At 40.8% G+C, this 15,270-nt stretch overlaps 2 protein-coding genes across 5 annotated transcripts in view; one reads left to right on the forward strand and one right to left on the reverse strand.

The window, feature by feature from the left end:
• The window catches only part of ptprq (protein tyrosine phosphatase receptor type Q), a 62,797-nt gene extending 61,182 nt beyond the window's left edge, over positions 1–1,615 (forward strand). For both annotated transcript variants that reach the window (XM_030730562.1, XM_030730563.1), the window contains 2 exons: positions 956–1,079; positions 1,159–1,615. In XM_030730562.1, the coding sequence (XP_030586422.1) occupies positions 956–1,079; positions 1,159–1,196 (162 nt within the window). In that variant the 3' untranslated portion in view covers positions 1,197–1,615. The remainder of the gene's footprint in view (positions 1–955; positions 1,080–1,158) is intronic.
• A 1,469-nt stretch (positions 1,616–3,084) lies between these two features.
• iqsec3b (IQ motif and Sec7 domain ArfGEF 3b) overlaps positions 3,085–15,270 on the reverse strand; it is a 34,119-nt gene continuing 21,933 nt past the window's right edge. Inside the window, exons 8-15 of one of the 3 annotated variants that reach the window (XM_030731258.1) lie at positions 13,734–13,900; positions 10,997–11,136; positions 10,696–10,827; positions 10,507–10,606; positions 9,508–9,666; positions 9,305–9,397; positions 8,630–8,745; positions 3,085–4,735 (exon numbers count right to left, since the gene is read on the reverse strand). In XM_030731258.1, coding sequence (XP_030587118.1) covers positions 8,666–8,745; positions 9,305–9,397; positions 9,508–9,666; positions 10,507–10,606; positions 10,696–10,827; positions 10,997–11,136; positions 13,734–13,900 — 871 coding nt within the window. In that variant the 3' untranslated portion in view covers positions 3,085–4,735; positions 8,630–8,665. Of the gene's footprint in view, positions 4,736–5,089; positions 7,637–8,629; positions 8,746–9,304; positions 9,398–9,507; positions 9,667–10,506; positions 10,607–10,695; positions 10,828–10,996; positions 11,137–13,733; positions 13,901–15,270 lie in introns of those variants that run through there. The other 2 variants (XM_030731257.1, XM_030731259.1) reach the window with 2 other exon arrangements.

Here is a 15,270-nt window from a genome sequence, read left to right on the forward strand (position 1 = left end):
AGCACCACTGATTTGAAGATTTCTTTTGCTATTAAATATTTAGTTTCTATGCCATACGTCAGGAAAATATCCAGAGTGTGATCAAAGCAATCGATGGGCTCATTTACATTTTGAGAAAAGCCAGTTGAGTCTAATAATAAGTTAAATGTAATGTTGACGCTGTTGTTTTAAGCATGACATGAATGTCATGTCTATGAATGTTAAAATCACCCACTGTAATCATTTTATCTGAACTGAGCACTAAATCACGTAAAACGTGCTAGAATTCAGATAGAAAGTTAAACACAATGTTTCTAAGATTTTTAGGACTGAGAGCAATAAGATTCGTCTGAATTTAAAAGTAGTAAATTAGAGGTCATCAGGGCCTTTGTCAACAGCCTGCAACAAAAAACGCAAAGAGAAAGACAAACCTTCCAGTCCAGCCGCCAAGAGGTGTGATTGTCACAGGCAGTTACTGCATTAAGATATATATTTTGCACATCACCGTTTATCCATTCATTAATTTAATCACTTAACCACCAACTAAAGTAACAGAGATTCTGGAGGCTGGCACTGTGCAAGAGGGCAGGTCAGCAGTTCATCACATGGCTAACTCAGAGGCACAGCCATTCACGCACACATCTACACCTACAGCCAATTTATAATCACCTAACAAGCATGTCTCTGGCTTTAAATCAGCTTGGTTAAGTTTGTAGTCTGAAAAATAAATCAAGTGATATAATCTTTGTGCCACTGCAGTTCACACTTGATCTGCTTTTCTCCCTGTTTTGTTAGGAGTATATCATTGTTCATATCAACATCTGTTCTGTGTGTGATTAATGCAAAATAACATATGGTCTGAATCAGCAAAAATCTGTCTATGCCTGTGTGTGTGTGTGTGTGTGTGTGTGTGTGTGTGTGTGTGTGTGTGTGTGTGTGTGTGTGTGTGTGTGTGTGTGTGTGTGTGTCTTGTCAGGCCCAGTATATCTTCCTGCACCAAAGTACACTGGAACTTCTGAACAACAAAGGCAACAGCCAGTCCATCTGGTTTGTTAGCTACTCTGCTCTGGATAAGATGGACTCCTTGGATGCCATGGAAGGTAAACATATAAGTTCATACTTAAAGGAACATACTTCCACAGCACAGTGCCCACCTCACACATTTGTATTGCTCTTCAGGTGATGTTGAACTGGAATGGGAGGAGACCACTATGTAAAAAAAAAAAATAACTAAGGGACATCTGTGAGAATGTTTTGGGCGTAGCTGACATGTGACCTGTGGACAGATCCTGGAGATGTCCACCAACCAAAGTCAGAGGTGAATATCACAATCTGAACTCAGCGATCTGACTGAAGAGCTTTGTCACTTCACTTCAAAACCTATTCCCAGCATAGTCCTCTTTTTATTGAGCCTCTTTTAAACTTGTTTCCAAAGACACTGAGGGAAAAATAAGAGAAGGGCAGGGACAAAGAAGTTCAGAAATGGAATAAAAGAGAAATTGTGAGCTGAATGTGAGAGCTCTAGCACGTGTAAGCCTACAGGTATTTGCACAAATCAATTTCACTGTGTATTATAATGTATTATGTTCATATCATCTGTGTTTTTTTTTAAAGATAATTTATTCAGCCAAAGTGATATTGGGTGTTTTTCAGTCTCTTTGTAACTGTGTTGAGATGTTGTTTATCTTTTCTCAAGAGTGATTTGAAAAATAAAAGAAACACTTGAGACTTTCCCCACTTGACTCTCCTTCATCATACGTAAGCACTTTGGCATCACAGTAGTTACAAGTAACAAATTACCACCTTTCTAGTCTTTATGTTTAGAGAATAAAGGAAGTTCACAGTAGCCTAATACTTAACACAACCATTACATTCATGGCTGTGGTTATATACTTATCGGCCACTTTGTTAGGCACACCTGTTCAGCTGCACGTTAACATACATCTATTCAGCCAATCACATTGCAGCAGCTCAGTGCATTTAGGCATGAAGACATGGCATACATGCCTAATGCTGATAGCAAGACAATTCAAATGACCATTCGTTACAATCAAAGTTTGCAGAAGAGCATCTTTGAATGCGCCACACGTCAAATCTTGAAGCAGATGGGCCACACCAGGTGCCACTCCAGTCAGCTAAGAAGTGAAAACTGAGGCTACGATTCTCACAGGCTCACTAAGACTGGATATAATAGAAGACTGGAAGAATGTTACCTGGTTTGATGAGTCTCCATTTCTGCTGTGACATTCAGACGGGAGGGTCACAATTTGGCATAAACAACTTGAAAACATGAATCCATCCTTGCATCAACAGTTCAAGCTGGTGGTGTGTAATGGTGTGGGGGATATTTTCTTGTCACACTTGAGCCCCAATGGTCTTGAGCCCCAATGGCCTCCCCGGTCACCGGACCTCAATCTGATAGAGTGCCTTTGGGATTTGGTGGAAGGGGTGATTCTCATTATCAATGTGAAACTGACAAATCTGCAGCAGCTGCGTGATGATATCATGTCGTTATGGACCATATAGTGTCTGAGAAATGGAAGATGTATTCTTTAAATGATGAGTTATGATGATGATGAGTTAGCTCGCATGCAATGAAAGCCTCTTCAAATGTGATTGGTCAATAAAACATGCCTACAGACCTGCACATATGTTTTTAAGAGATTACTACTGGCCTAAAGATAATGCAGGATGGCATAATGAACACAGTATCCTTGTTTGTTGCCATAAATGGTCCCCATCTGTAGATATGTGCTTTTTATTACTATAGCACAATTGTATCATTTAGAGCAAATTATATTGTGGACTATTTTGTGCATATGGATCAGGGACCTCTGAAGGTCCTCATAATCCACTTTGAGAACCAATACAAGACAAATGTGACATCCAGACAAGTCAGATTTTGTGTTACTTTGGCCTCTAATGAATGAGTTCACACCAGGTGTGCTGGAATGACTCCGAAACACTGGTCACACCGATTTCCCATAAGTTCCTCATTCCACCATCCTCCTTGCACACCTGCTGCAAATTCATTCATTAGAAAGGCAGAGAGTGCTTCATACACAGACACTATGGAGACAGTATTGATAGTGACGCACACAAGGCTGAGAGTAAAAACTACTTTATTCTTTCATTCTCTTCAAACAGAAAAATTAGAAATTCTTTTAGTAAACATGTTGATCTTTAAGAAATCTCCTTTATAGAAATATTGTGACGGTGCAGAGATTAATGAGAGTGCTCCACAGTGAGGATGCAGATTGGTGCATCTCCATGACGACCATGGAGAAGGCATGGGGTAAGGGTAGGAAAGAGAAAGGGGAGAGGGAGTAGAGCGAGAGAGAGAGAGAGAGAAAGGAGAAAGGAGAAAATGACACCAACAAAGCAAACATGCCCTGACAAATATAACAAAAACGCAGACTCAAATGCCTTCTGTGTACTGTAAATGAAAAAAAAAAAAAAAAAAAGCCAAAAAGAAATATCATGCGGTATAGTACAAGTCAGTCAGAGTTAACAGTAAACAAAGTGGGGTTACTGACTTGAGAAATCAAGCAGTTTCAAAGGTAAATCTAAGCTTAAATTTGTTGTTGCTTTGGCAGCCGTGTGCATGTTTGCGTGTGGTTATGTAATCACATGTGCAGTTGTTTGTATACTAGTGCGCGCGTGTGTGTGTGTGTGCAAGCGTGCGTGTGTGTGTGTGTGTGTGTGTGGCATGACTTGTGGTGTATTGTACGTATTCACCAATACAACATAGCCCTTTGCATACCTTTACAGATGACACAGCCATCTCTTAATAATCCTGTAATAACATGACATGGTAATTTAATGATGAGTGCAGATCTGTAATAATGTCATGTATTCTATAAAAGCTGCCTGTTTTCTGTCTCTTATCACATATAGGACTCCCCCCCGATATTAAATGTGAATAATATTAACTATAATAACTATAATATCCTTTTTTTCTTTTAAACTATATTTTCTCTGTACAAATACATACGTAGATACACACACTGGGCAAAGCAATCACTTTTTCAGAATAAATCTATATTATCTATTTACAATATATCCAGTATATTCTGTGGTGCAAAAGGTACAAGACGTGTTTGGTATGTCTCAGTTGGATGATTTGTGATGTGCTGTACAAACTGGCTCGAAACCATCAACAGTGGACAGACGACACGTGAGGAAATCAGTTATTATTTCATGGACATCTTCAGTTTTCCACCTGATTTAACATTCAGTACACATATGCATCTCTGCTTATATAATATTTTCATTGCGTAAGCAGAATATAAATAGGTGAGAGGGGAGACATGGTTCTGTGAAGTGACCTGGGTCGACCCTGTGTAGAGTATTTTACTTCATTTTTTTAAAAATGTTTTGGAGACGTAGCTGTAGAAAATCAAGCCTTCTCTTGAATATGATGGTGCCAGATGGCACTTGTCTTGTGGTGCTCAAGGCAACAAAAAATACACATCAGAAATTCAGCATCAATGATCATGATCCAAGTACTCAACAAGATGGAATGGCTACTTGTCCAGGGTGTGCTCTGCCTCTCAACCTATGACAGCTGGAATAGGCTCCTGCATTCCCACCCTTGACCCTGAATTGGCTAAATGGTTAAGATAATGGAAGGATGGATGGATGTCTACAACCCAAATTCCAGAAAATATGGGATGCTGTGTAAAATGTAAATAAAAACAGAATGTAATGATTTGCAAATTTCATAGAACCATATTTTTTACACGATAGAACACATCTCAGTTTAAAGACATGTTTAAACAGATATTTTATTATTTTATGAAAAACATTTTGCTCATTTTGAATTTGATGGCAGCAACACAGCTTTTCTCAGGGTAGTCCCATAGGTGTGAATGTGACTGTGAATGGTTGTCTGTTTCTCTGTGTTAGCCCTGCTACAGGCTGGTGACCTGTCCGTGGTATACCCTGCCTCTCGCCCTATGACAGCTGGGATAGGCTCCCAAAAAAAAAAAAAAAAGAGCCTTTTAGAGAGGCAGAGGTTTTTAAAAGTAAAGATGGGCAGAGATTCACCAACCTGCAAAAATATATATCTACAAATTATGGAACAATTTCTGAATAATGTTCCTCAATGTAAAATGAAAAAAAAAAAGCTATCATGAAACATGGTTGCCACATCCTCTGGACTAAAGAGGAAAGGGACTGTCCAGCTTGTTATCAGCATTCAGTTCAAAAGCCTACATGGAATTGGCAACTTGCACATCTGGCAAGGCACCATCAATGCTGAAAGGGATATACAGATTTTGAAGCAACATATGCTTCCATCCAAATGACTGTGTTTTCAGGAAAGGTCTTGCATATTTCAGCAAGACAATGTTAAACCACATACTGCATCTTCACCATACAACAGCATGGCTTTGCAGTAGAAGAGTCCAGGTGCCGAATTGGCCTGCAGGCCAGATGTTTCACCAGCTGAAAACATTTAGAGCCGGTGAAACAAAAATACAACAAACAACACCCAGGACTGTTCAGCAGCTATAATCCTATATCAGGCAAGAATGGAACAACATTCCACTCACAAAAGTCCAGAAGCTGGTCTCCTTAGTCCCCAGATGTTTATGAACTGTTGTTAAAAGAAGAGGGGATGCACGTACATTATGATAAACGCCCTGTCACAACTTTTTTGAGACAGATTGCTGCCATCAAATTCCTTACCTTTTCTTTCTTTCTTAAAATGGTACATTTTCACAGTTTAAGCATTTGATATGTTTTCTATGTTCTTTTGTGAGTAAAATAATGGGATTATGAGATCTGCAAACCATGGAATTGAGGTTGAACATCCAACCAAAAGAAGTGTTTAGGCATATAATATTACAGCTCAGCAGCAGGACACAGTATTTGCATCCTGGCACTCCTCTTGTCGAGGCTAGATAGATGCTTCCTTCTTCAGACTGCTTTGTTTTGAGTAACTGCGTCATGATTGCCGAGCTTTTCAAATGTATTTTTTTCCACAAGGCAGTGCTATCTACAGTAGATCTATTACATTCAAAAGAAGGCAGACATGTCTGCAACTGAGCAACTCAAACCAAAACAATCTAGACATATAAACAGCAGTACAAACCATAAGAAAAGCAAGTATATTTGAGTTTTCTTTTTAGGTTTCCCTAAATCCAAAGGTAACATCCATATGCACAAGGCAATCTATTTGGAGTAAATAGACAGGAGGAAAAAAGGCTTCTTTTAGCCTTGGTTTGGATAAATTACCAGCCTGACTCCCTGTTGCCCATGGGTAAGCAGGCTGAACAAACAGTACACAAGCACTCTCCCCTCATTACAACTCAGAGGTGCAGATAAGGTGTTACATGTTGCAATGCAGCAGCCTCTTTCCTGAGCTCTGTGAGAGCACAACTCAAAATCACAGCAGCAACACACTACTGTGAGGATATCTGCTAACACAAGTTTAGCAAATCACGCAACAGTGATGCACCGAATCATGATTGTCATCAGGATATTAATTTAGGCTAGTTTAGTGAGTACCAACAACCTTGCTTACTACACTACGCTGTAGGTGGTAGAGACGGTCGAGCCATTAATCTTTTTCTTTGCCTGTTTCACGCACACTGATTATGTGTTCCCTAGAAAATGGAGAAACAAATAAGCTGGTGCTCTTGTTTCTTCACATTATGCAGAGATGGAGGAAAATTATTATGGCATAAAGAAGTTAGATTAGCTGTAGTAAAAGGATCCCTCACCGACCGTGGGAGTACTGAAAACAGGGACGTGTTGTAAACGTCAATATCCTCAAAGAAAACAGATTTTTGTCCTTGTTTAAAGCCTTTCGGAGTGGCTTTTCTGATACTCAGTTTCACGGTCGACGATCACATACATTTGTTGGACAGGCGACATTTGAAAATGCTAAGTCACCATATACCCAACAGCGTGAAATCTAGACAGACAACAACAGCTGCTACCAGGTGACAGGCTGAAGAGAAAAGAAAGAAGAAAAGTCTCTCAGAAATATCATCAGAGCTACTCCATGTTCAAAAAGCACACAGCCAAGTCAAGACTATAAATAGATTCGTGGTTTGCATTTTCTTTGCACCCCTCCATTTAAGTCACACAATATAATCTACTTTTTTTTTTTTTGCACTTCTTTTGTCTTGCAATTCAAAGTGAGTTGACTTGTGCTCCAGCATGTGTTTGTTGTGTGTGAGTGTGAGGGTCTTGTCTGGCCCAGACAGTTCGTTAAGCAGCTAATGACTTAAACAATGCTGCGGGAGCCGCTGGAGTTGCGCCTGCGGGTGAGAGGCATGGTGTGGTGAAGTGGCATGGGTGAGTCGGGTGGACAGAACTGGTGGGGATGGTTGTAAGGTGGAGGAGGTGGTGGCAAAGGGGGTTGAGGGCCATCTCCCTCTCTCACACGCACAGGTGTTGACAGGGCCGACTGGATGAGCTGATGGGTGGCCGGGCCCTGGCTGAGGAAGGCCTCCATTCGTCCTCGCCCACTCTGGTCCATAACAATCACCTTGACGATCTGCTGGCACTGGATGAGTGTTTCTGGGCGGAGATCTCCAGCCTGGACGGGGCTGAGCAGGGCTGGTGGCGCAGCCAGAGCCAGAGGCGTTGACTCAATGCTGGGCTGGCTCAGCTGATAGGTCTGCAGCCTGTTGTGAATTGACACCTAGTTTAGGAACAGTCAGAGAACGCATGAGGAGTTACCAGCCTGAACGCAGCCTCTACGCAGCCCTCTGGTGTGTTACGCACATGGGCATGCAGGCATGCAGGTAGGTAGTATGTAGAGCGAGCGCATGCAAAACACACACTCTCATTTCCTCTTGGTCATCTCTTAAGATGATTTAAACTTGATTTCACTCACATTTTTATGCACACCAGCCCAGGAATAAAAAAGGGTTGCTGGGTAGGACGAGATTTTAATAAGAAATTATGGTGGGAACACTTTGAATTTTATGAATGTCACAATTGCTAACATGGTCATTGAGCGGCAGACTAAGAGGCTTAAAGATAAGGGAGTGTCAGGAGAGGAGAGAGGTGACACCGAGGGCGTGGTGTCTCCCTAACACAGTAATTTACAATTCTAAGGGGCTGACTAAAAGGAAGGAGAAGGGGAGAATTACAGGTAAAGGAATAAAACCGAGGAAACAGCTTATTTAACTATGCCTAGTTCAAGGAAGGGCTGGTTGTACAGACATGCATCCACCCCACCACCCCCCACTTCACCCCACACACACACACATACATCCACAAACACACACACAATCACTGTGAACAGACTGTTAACAGTATCAAGCTTATCTGGCTCTGTAGATGTATTCTAGGAGCCAGCCAGGCTTATGGTGGCTTGCGATGGCTTATACAGTAAGCAGTAGCTGATGAGAGAAGGGATGCTGTATAGCGAGTAGAGTGGCTGCTCATCTACTCATGAGGCACAGTGAGAGGCTGCTTGTAGCACCATTACAGAAGAGTCCTCTCAGCACCCTTTGTATCTATGGCTGCATACTCAGGATGTGCCTCAGGTGGAGCTCTTTTAAAGCAAAGCATAAAGCACACTTTCTTGTCAGGATGAGGCACAGCCCTTGTCCAACCACACACGCGCGCACACACACACACACACACACATACACACACACACTCACACACACACACGTGAACACATATAAAAAACACTCCCATGAAGTGCAGACGCAGACACTTACCTGAGGGAGACAAGAGTAGCTTTAGCACTCACCTCTACTGTGTTGTTGTTGCCGGTTTTATCATACACATCCTGGCCTGTGGGGAGAAACAGGCAGATTTCAGCTTCACATTCAGAATTTCAAAAATGTCAGAAACAGACTCTCATACAGGGAATCGTTATTCAGTTAAAGAATAGTTCAGGGATAATGTTTGGGGTTTTTTTTCAGTCTCGCACAGAATCAAATGAAGATGTCATATTTGTACAGTGAATAACTTTTTAAAACTACAAGCAATTTTCATGTGCTTTTAAATAGGCTACTGCTTTTATAAGTAGAAAATTGGAAGGTGCATAAGACAAAAATCTGAATATGTTTAACACCTGCGCTCAAAGTGTTAACCATGTAAATTGAGAGGTTATTTGAAGCTACATGCAGGAGCTATTTCTTGCTTTAATACTTTAGAAGTGACAGTGACAGCGAATGTAATCATTTAAGCTCTCTGACTAGCAACTTTTTCATTTCCTTTTTTTCACCATGGGCTTTTTCATGCACCTTTTTTTCCAAGAACTTGTTCTATTTTCTACATTCCCTTGAGCAGTGTATGCATTATTATGAGTAATGTATACTGTGTTCTGCTGCATAAGCAAAACCAGCACCTGAGGGAGAGCCGTGTCCTGCGTGTGTGTCCATTTGCCCGCCGTTAGTGTGCAAGCCATGGGGCTGGATGCCTTGCTGCCTCTCCAACTCCCCTACAGCACGAGAAAGAGAGATTTCCGTGAGCCATATGCAGGTTGGTAGGTGTTTGTTTACATTTGCAGATGTTGAGGATGGTGAAGAATTATTTTTTTTTTCCCCTTACACTGAATGTGAATCTGTTCCATCTCGTTGACCTCTGCAATAGACTCTCGGAGCTCTTCTGCAAACTTCCTGAGCTCCTCTCCGCTCGGAGAGCAGAAACTCACCAGCTGCTTCTTCTCTGAGGTAAACGGGCTCATCATGGTGATACCGTGAGCATAGTCTGATGAGAAACCCCAACACAGAGAAAAAGAACTGCTTTTGCCATAACTGTGAAACATTTTGTGATTCCTACATCACCAAAGAAATGCTGCTAATCTTAAACTGTCCAAAAAACTCAATTTAAAATAAATCAGTAATCCAATAATCTATACCTAATACGGATAACCTCAGGCTTTCTTTCTTCCTTCCAGTAACCCATGATCTCCCTGAGCTCACACACACACCCTCTTTTCTTGTTACCTGGACTGTGGTGTTACCTGTTCCTGCCTCGCCTGATGGATTTACTGAACTGCTCCTGTTCATAGACTCCCAGAGTTTCATCATGAAGGCTCACAAGCCTTATCTGATGATGCACTGAGAACTCAAATGTTGACACAAGACTGCACTGCACTGAACTCTAGGATGTGTTTTGAAAGCTTGTACAGATTTGGCACTTCATATGTCTACTTCACGGTCTGCATACCTCTACCACACATGCTTTATTTATCTGGTGTTTAAAAAAAATAGCAAATGTGTTCACATAGTCGGGTAGTAACAGATATACAGCACACATAAATAACAATCTTGTAGAACACAGACAACATCTTGATGAATGAATAACTACAATAATCTTTAAGATCTTAAATTTGTGAAAGCAGGAGACTTTCCTTCAGGATATCTGCTGTAACACTGACAACAGTGTGTTAACACTGTTATACTTGTGAGTGCTTGGCAGTTCCTTAAAGTATGGATCCTGACACTGAATTGACAGACAACAGTGCTCTGGATGGCTCAGCATTTTTCAGCACAAGGGTGAAACTACACTGAGAATAAATTGCTGCAGTGTAAAATGGCAGCTTACATTCATTGCTGAAGAGGTGAAACTGCATTCCTAGGAGACCCATAGCTTTACAGAAGGTGTATGAAGCAGAGCTTTTCTTCTTGGGACATAGCTTCAGGATCTAGAGACATACAACACGGAAATATGGTCGGCTGCATTTAGCCACATACTGTATGTTTTGAAATGGTTTCATCTGCTTTCAAGCCTTACCAGCAGCAGGTCATTGAAAAGGAAGACCTCTCTCTGGAGCTGAGACAGTTTCTGTTTGTGAGGTTTGTTGGCATCAGGCACCTCAAACAGGCGACAGCAGCACACTAGACGTCTGTGGGGCACGGCAAGGATCTAGACAAGGTTAAAGAGATGGCAATGACAGCTAGCACAGAGCAGAGGATGGGCTGCAGTAAAATAATCCATGATATAAGAGAATGAACACTGTACAAAAAATGTGCAGACAGCTCCCTCAAAAGAAAAAAAAATGCAGGACTTGCACAAAAACACGGACATTACTCACAGTTTTTAGCCCCAGGATTGACTGCTCTACACGGCTCACATAGGTGACATGGTCTTCATTTGAACGCAGCTCTCTCTGCTGGATACGTTCATAAATACCTGCAACCATCTCTCTGGGGATGTCTGCTCCATCATCCACACCTAAGAGAATTGAAGGGTTCATATGCTGCATGAGTGGCCACCATACACATTTTGACAGATGTGCTTTAAACCCCCACCCCCACCCCTTTGTGAGCAACAGAGATTGGAACAGCATCAAATCTGACTTAATTATTACCGATTAACTGTCTTTCCTTGTGCTTTGGATTATGTGATAGCTGGAAACAAAGCATTTAATGTGTTTGGGCCATGTTTTTTACTTTTTTTTTTTGGTTCTGAACAGCCTTAAGCACATTTTGTACAGCTGTCAGGACCTCATCGCTCCATCCTTCTCCTCTGTCGCATGTTGCAGAGCAGCACACTGTGTAATGTGATGTCATATGTAGGATGCTGATATCTAACCACCACTGCAACAGTCACTGTCTTAAAGATAGGCTCTAGTGAAATGAAAGGAAAGTCTTTCTTTGTACTGTGCATGCAGCAGTGCACATTTCATATCCTTTATTTATCCAGGTAAAAGTCTCATTGAGATTAAAATCTCTTTTTCAAGAGAGACCTGACCAAGGGGGCAGCAAAAGTTACAAAAAACACACCACATAACAATATGACAAGTAAAGAAACAAGTACAACTGATAGTACAGATAAGTGAACACAAACATGCAAAACACATTCAATAACATTGCTTTGGACGAAAGCACCTACTGCATAAATGCATGCATTATGACTATACATGAATATAAATATACTATCCAGTCCTGTGTCATGTCTTTTTGATTAATAGTTGTTGGTAAGAAATGTGCCACCACAAGCAACAATGAGGTAGCTTAAGCAAGGTGGCAAATTAAAGGGGAAAAAAATGACATTAGGTGGAGGAAAAGAATATCCTTTTTTTTTTCCAAAAATAGTCCATAATTAGGTGTTTTGATGATAGTGGTGGAAAATGCTCTCTAAGCACATCAGTACAAAATATCCCATAGATTGGTTGACATCTGATGGCTGCATAGCATAGGACACACATTATTTCTTCCTTATCAAACCATTCAGTGACCCCTCGTGGAGGGCATGCCTGGGAAATATCACTGCCATCAGGGTGGAAATATTTCATCGCAGGATAAAGGTGATCATTCCCTCTAAGAGACCAAGTTAACCCAAATCATGCCAACTAAATGCCCCCATAGCACAACAAAGAGTTAAGATTTTTTCCCCCTTTTAATTTCTCTCCTGTTTGCAGCAAATCTGAACAAAACATAGTTTAAAACAATATATATATACAACCCTTGTTTATTCCCGAGAAACTCCACATTCTCTTTGGTCAATGTGACAAAATAAATGACATTAGGAAGGTGACATCACCAACGAGGAGATATCCGCAAATGGTCCGAGAGGCGATAACACAGGAACATTATCAAGGGCAGAGAAAAGGTCAAAGAAGTTTTAAAAGGAAAAAGCAGAATCCCATTTGTGATGTTTGAATCGATTTCAAACACTAAATTCAGCGCCTCAAACCCAGAGAACAGACAGTTCTTTCGGCTGCAAATTAAATAATGCAGATTTGAAAAACCATGGTATCATCATCCATTGAGATCCATCTTTTCAAAAGTTATAATTACTCACAGATTTGATTGTGAGTCATTTTACTGTGGAGATTAATGAAAGGATTAGAAAAAAAACACAGTGGAAGTTAATGGGTGTCTTGATTTTAACTGTAAGCTTAATAATCTGAATTTCTAACTGTGTGGTCGTATCATTTTTACCCAACATTTTAATGCCAAATTAGTTTTATTCCTTTCTAGGGTCTGCAGCTGTGAAATCAGAAAATGTGCTGTTATCTCAGTATGTGTGCTGACATTGTATCCTAGTAGTTCTTCCATTATCACTGTGGAGCAGCACACTCAGTTGTAGAAAATTATATGAAAAAAAGATAATGACAGAGAAATGGATTTATCTGTTACTGTAACTATCGGCACAAATAAAACTTAAAAGCTTTGCCTTGTGCTATGATTGCCATTAATGTTTGTATCTGCTGAACCTCTGGATGGAGACAACATTCAGAGCTTTGGGAAGCTCAGCAGGGGCGACGAGTTGCGTCTGGAAAACCAAGCTCATATCATTAAATCTCACGCTAAGTGAGCCTCAATTAAATGGGCCGTTGCCACAGCCTCTGGGGTAGCGCTCTGAGTCAAGGATATCAGGAATCTCTTCCCGCACTGCTGATGGTTTCCTTGATGGTAGTAAGCAGAAGCAGGCAACCACAGCCTCTTTGAGTAATTTACTTCAGTTCAAGAAGCTGTCACTCACAGGACTGATAGTGAGGTTGAAGTGAGGTTGATAAGAGAGTGCTTGCTGTAAAACTTTGACTTCCCCCGCCATCTGCTCTCTTTTTCATCTTCACTATCATTCTTTCTACCATCCCAATCCACTGTGAGTGATCTACAGTAGAGGTGTGCATACTTATAAACATGTTTACTATTTCTAACCAGTGCTCAGACTCTGCTCATAAAACTACTTGCTATAAATGCTGAAACATGTCTGCAATTCATTATGCCAGCTCTGCCCACAGGGACACTCGGCTCTCGTACACCACATAGTGTAGAGCCTGTAAACAAATACTCGATCTCCCAGTTTGAGCACATTCTTACCTCTTAGGTTGCGTATGAAGTCATCCAGGCCCATTTTTCGCTGGGGTTTGATGTTGGGCGAGTACATGTCAGTATTTAGGAGGACGACAGCAAAGGCCAGAATGAAGATGGTGTCTGGATTGTGAAACTGCTGCACCACATCAGGGTTACACATGCAGTACCTCTGACTGTGGAGGACAAATAGGAGAACACAGTTATATATCTTTTTGGGGGGAGGTCACACATTTCTTTGTCATTTTTTGAAAGCAGCAGACATCAAGTTTCTGGAAACACACAAATACGCAGTACTACTCATTAGTCAGGTAGTATCCTGAGGAGTATTATTTCTTCTGACAAGATATGTGGAGGTGACATTTTTTTTCTCACGAAAAGACAAGGCACCACAATTTTGTTGTGATAACAGAAACATCACAGAAGTTAATGCCAGATGTTAATACCGGGGTTCAGTGCATATAGAAAAGTGTGTTACAATGTCCCAGCAGCACAGAAATAAAATGGAGAAACTAAGTGAGAAAACAAGATTCAGGAAAATGCAGGACTTTACTGCTTTGATGACGTCAAATCAATTGCCAGTTTATTAAATACACCTAGATAAAACTCATAAAGCATAACAAGAAAGTCCTGTTATGGTTATTTTTAACTTGAATTCATGCACTCCAAAACATTTTTCTAATATTTAGCCAGTCTACTGGGTAACCAACAAGAGTAGAATCAATATAAAAAATAATATAAGAAATACAGTGCTGTGCAAAGGTCCTGAGACACCACTCAATTCTTCATCTTCTGCCAGGAAAATGGGAAACAGGCAGAGTTTCTAACAAGCTTGAAAGTGAATATTTAGGATAATGACCTTTATTCTTCAACACAGCCGAAACTCTCTCAGCAAGCTTTCTTGTAATTTCATTTTCAGGAATAGTTCTCCAGGCTTCTTGAAGGACATTCAAAGCTCTTCTTTAGATGCTGGCTGCTTTTTGTTCTGTTCTCTATCAAGATGATCCCATACTGTTTCAATAATGTTGAGGTCCAGGTTTTGTGGAGGCCAATCCATAACTAATAGTATTCCACTGTGTGTTTTTCTCTACCCAGTGTGTCCAAACCTTTGACTGGTACCATATTTTTACGGCATTGGCAGTAAGTTTGGGATGCTAATATAAATGAAGCTGTTACCAATCACACACTTTCCGGATGGTGTTGCATTATAGGTAAAAATTTGATGGTACTTATCATATAATTACAGAAATTTTGACAAGATTTCAAAAACCACTAGGCTGAAATGCAGCATGATAGCACCTCCACCATGTTTTACAGATGGCTGTAGACTCTATTGTACCACTCACCTGACCGCCTCCATACATATTGAAGATAATTTGAAACAGACATTTCAAATTTCAAAATTTCAGACCTGTTGCCGCTGATTTTCAGTCAAGCTCTTGTGTAATTTTGCATACCTCAGCCTTTCATACCTGTTTTTCTTCCTTAAAAATGGCTTCTTGACAACCACCCTTCCACCGAGACATTTCTGATGAGGTTTCAGCAA

This window comes from Archocentrus centrarchus, chromosome 6 (assembly GCF_007364275.1).
Source record: "Archocentrus centrarchus isolate MPI-CPG fArcCen1 chromosome 6, fArcCen1, whole genome shotgun sequence".
In the NCBI taxonomy this organism is placed as follows: Eukaryota; Metazoa; Chordata; class Actinopteri; order Cichliformes; family Cichlidae; genus Archocentrus; species Archocentrus centrarchus.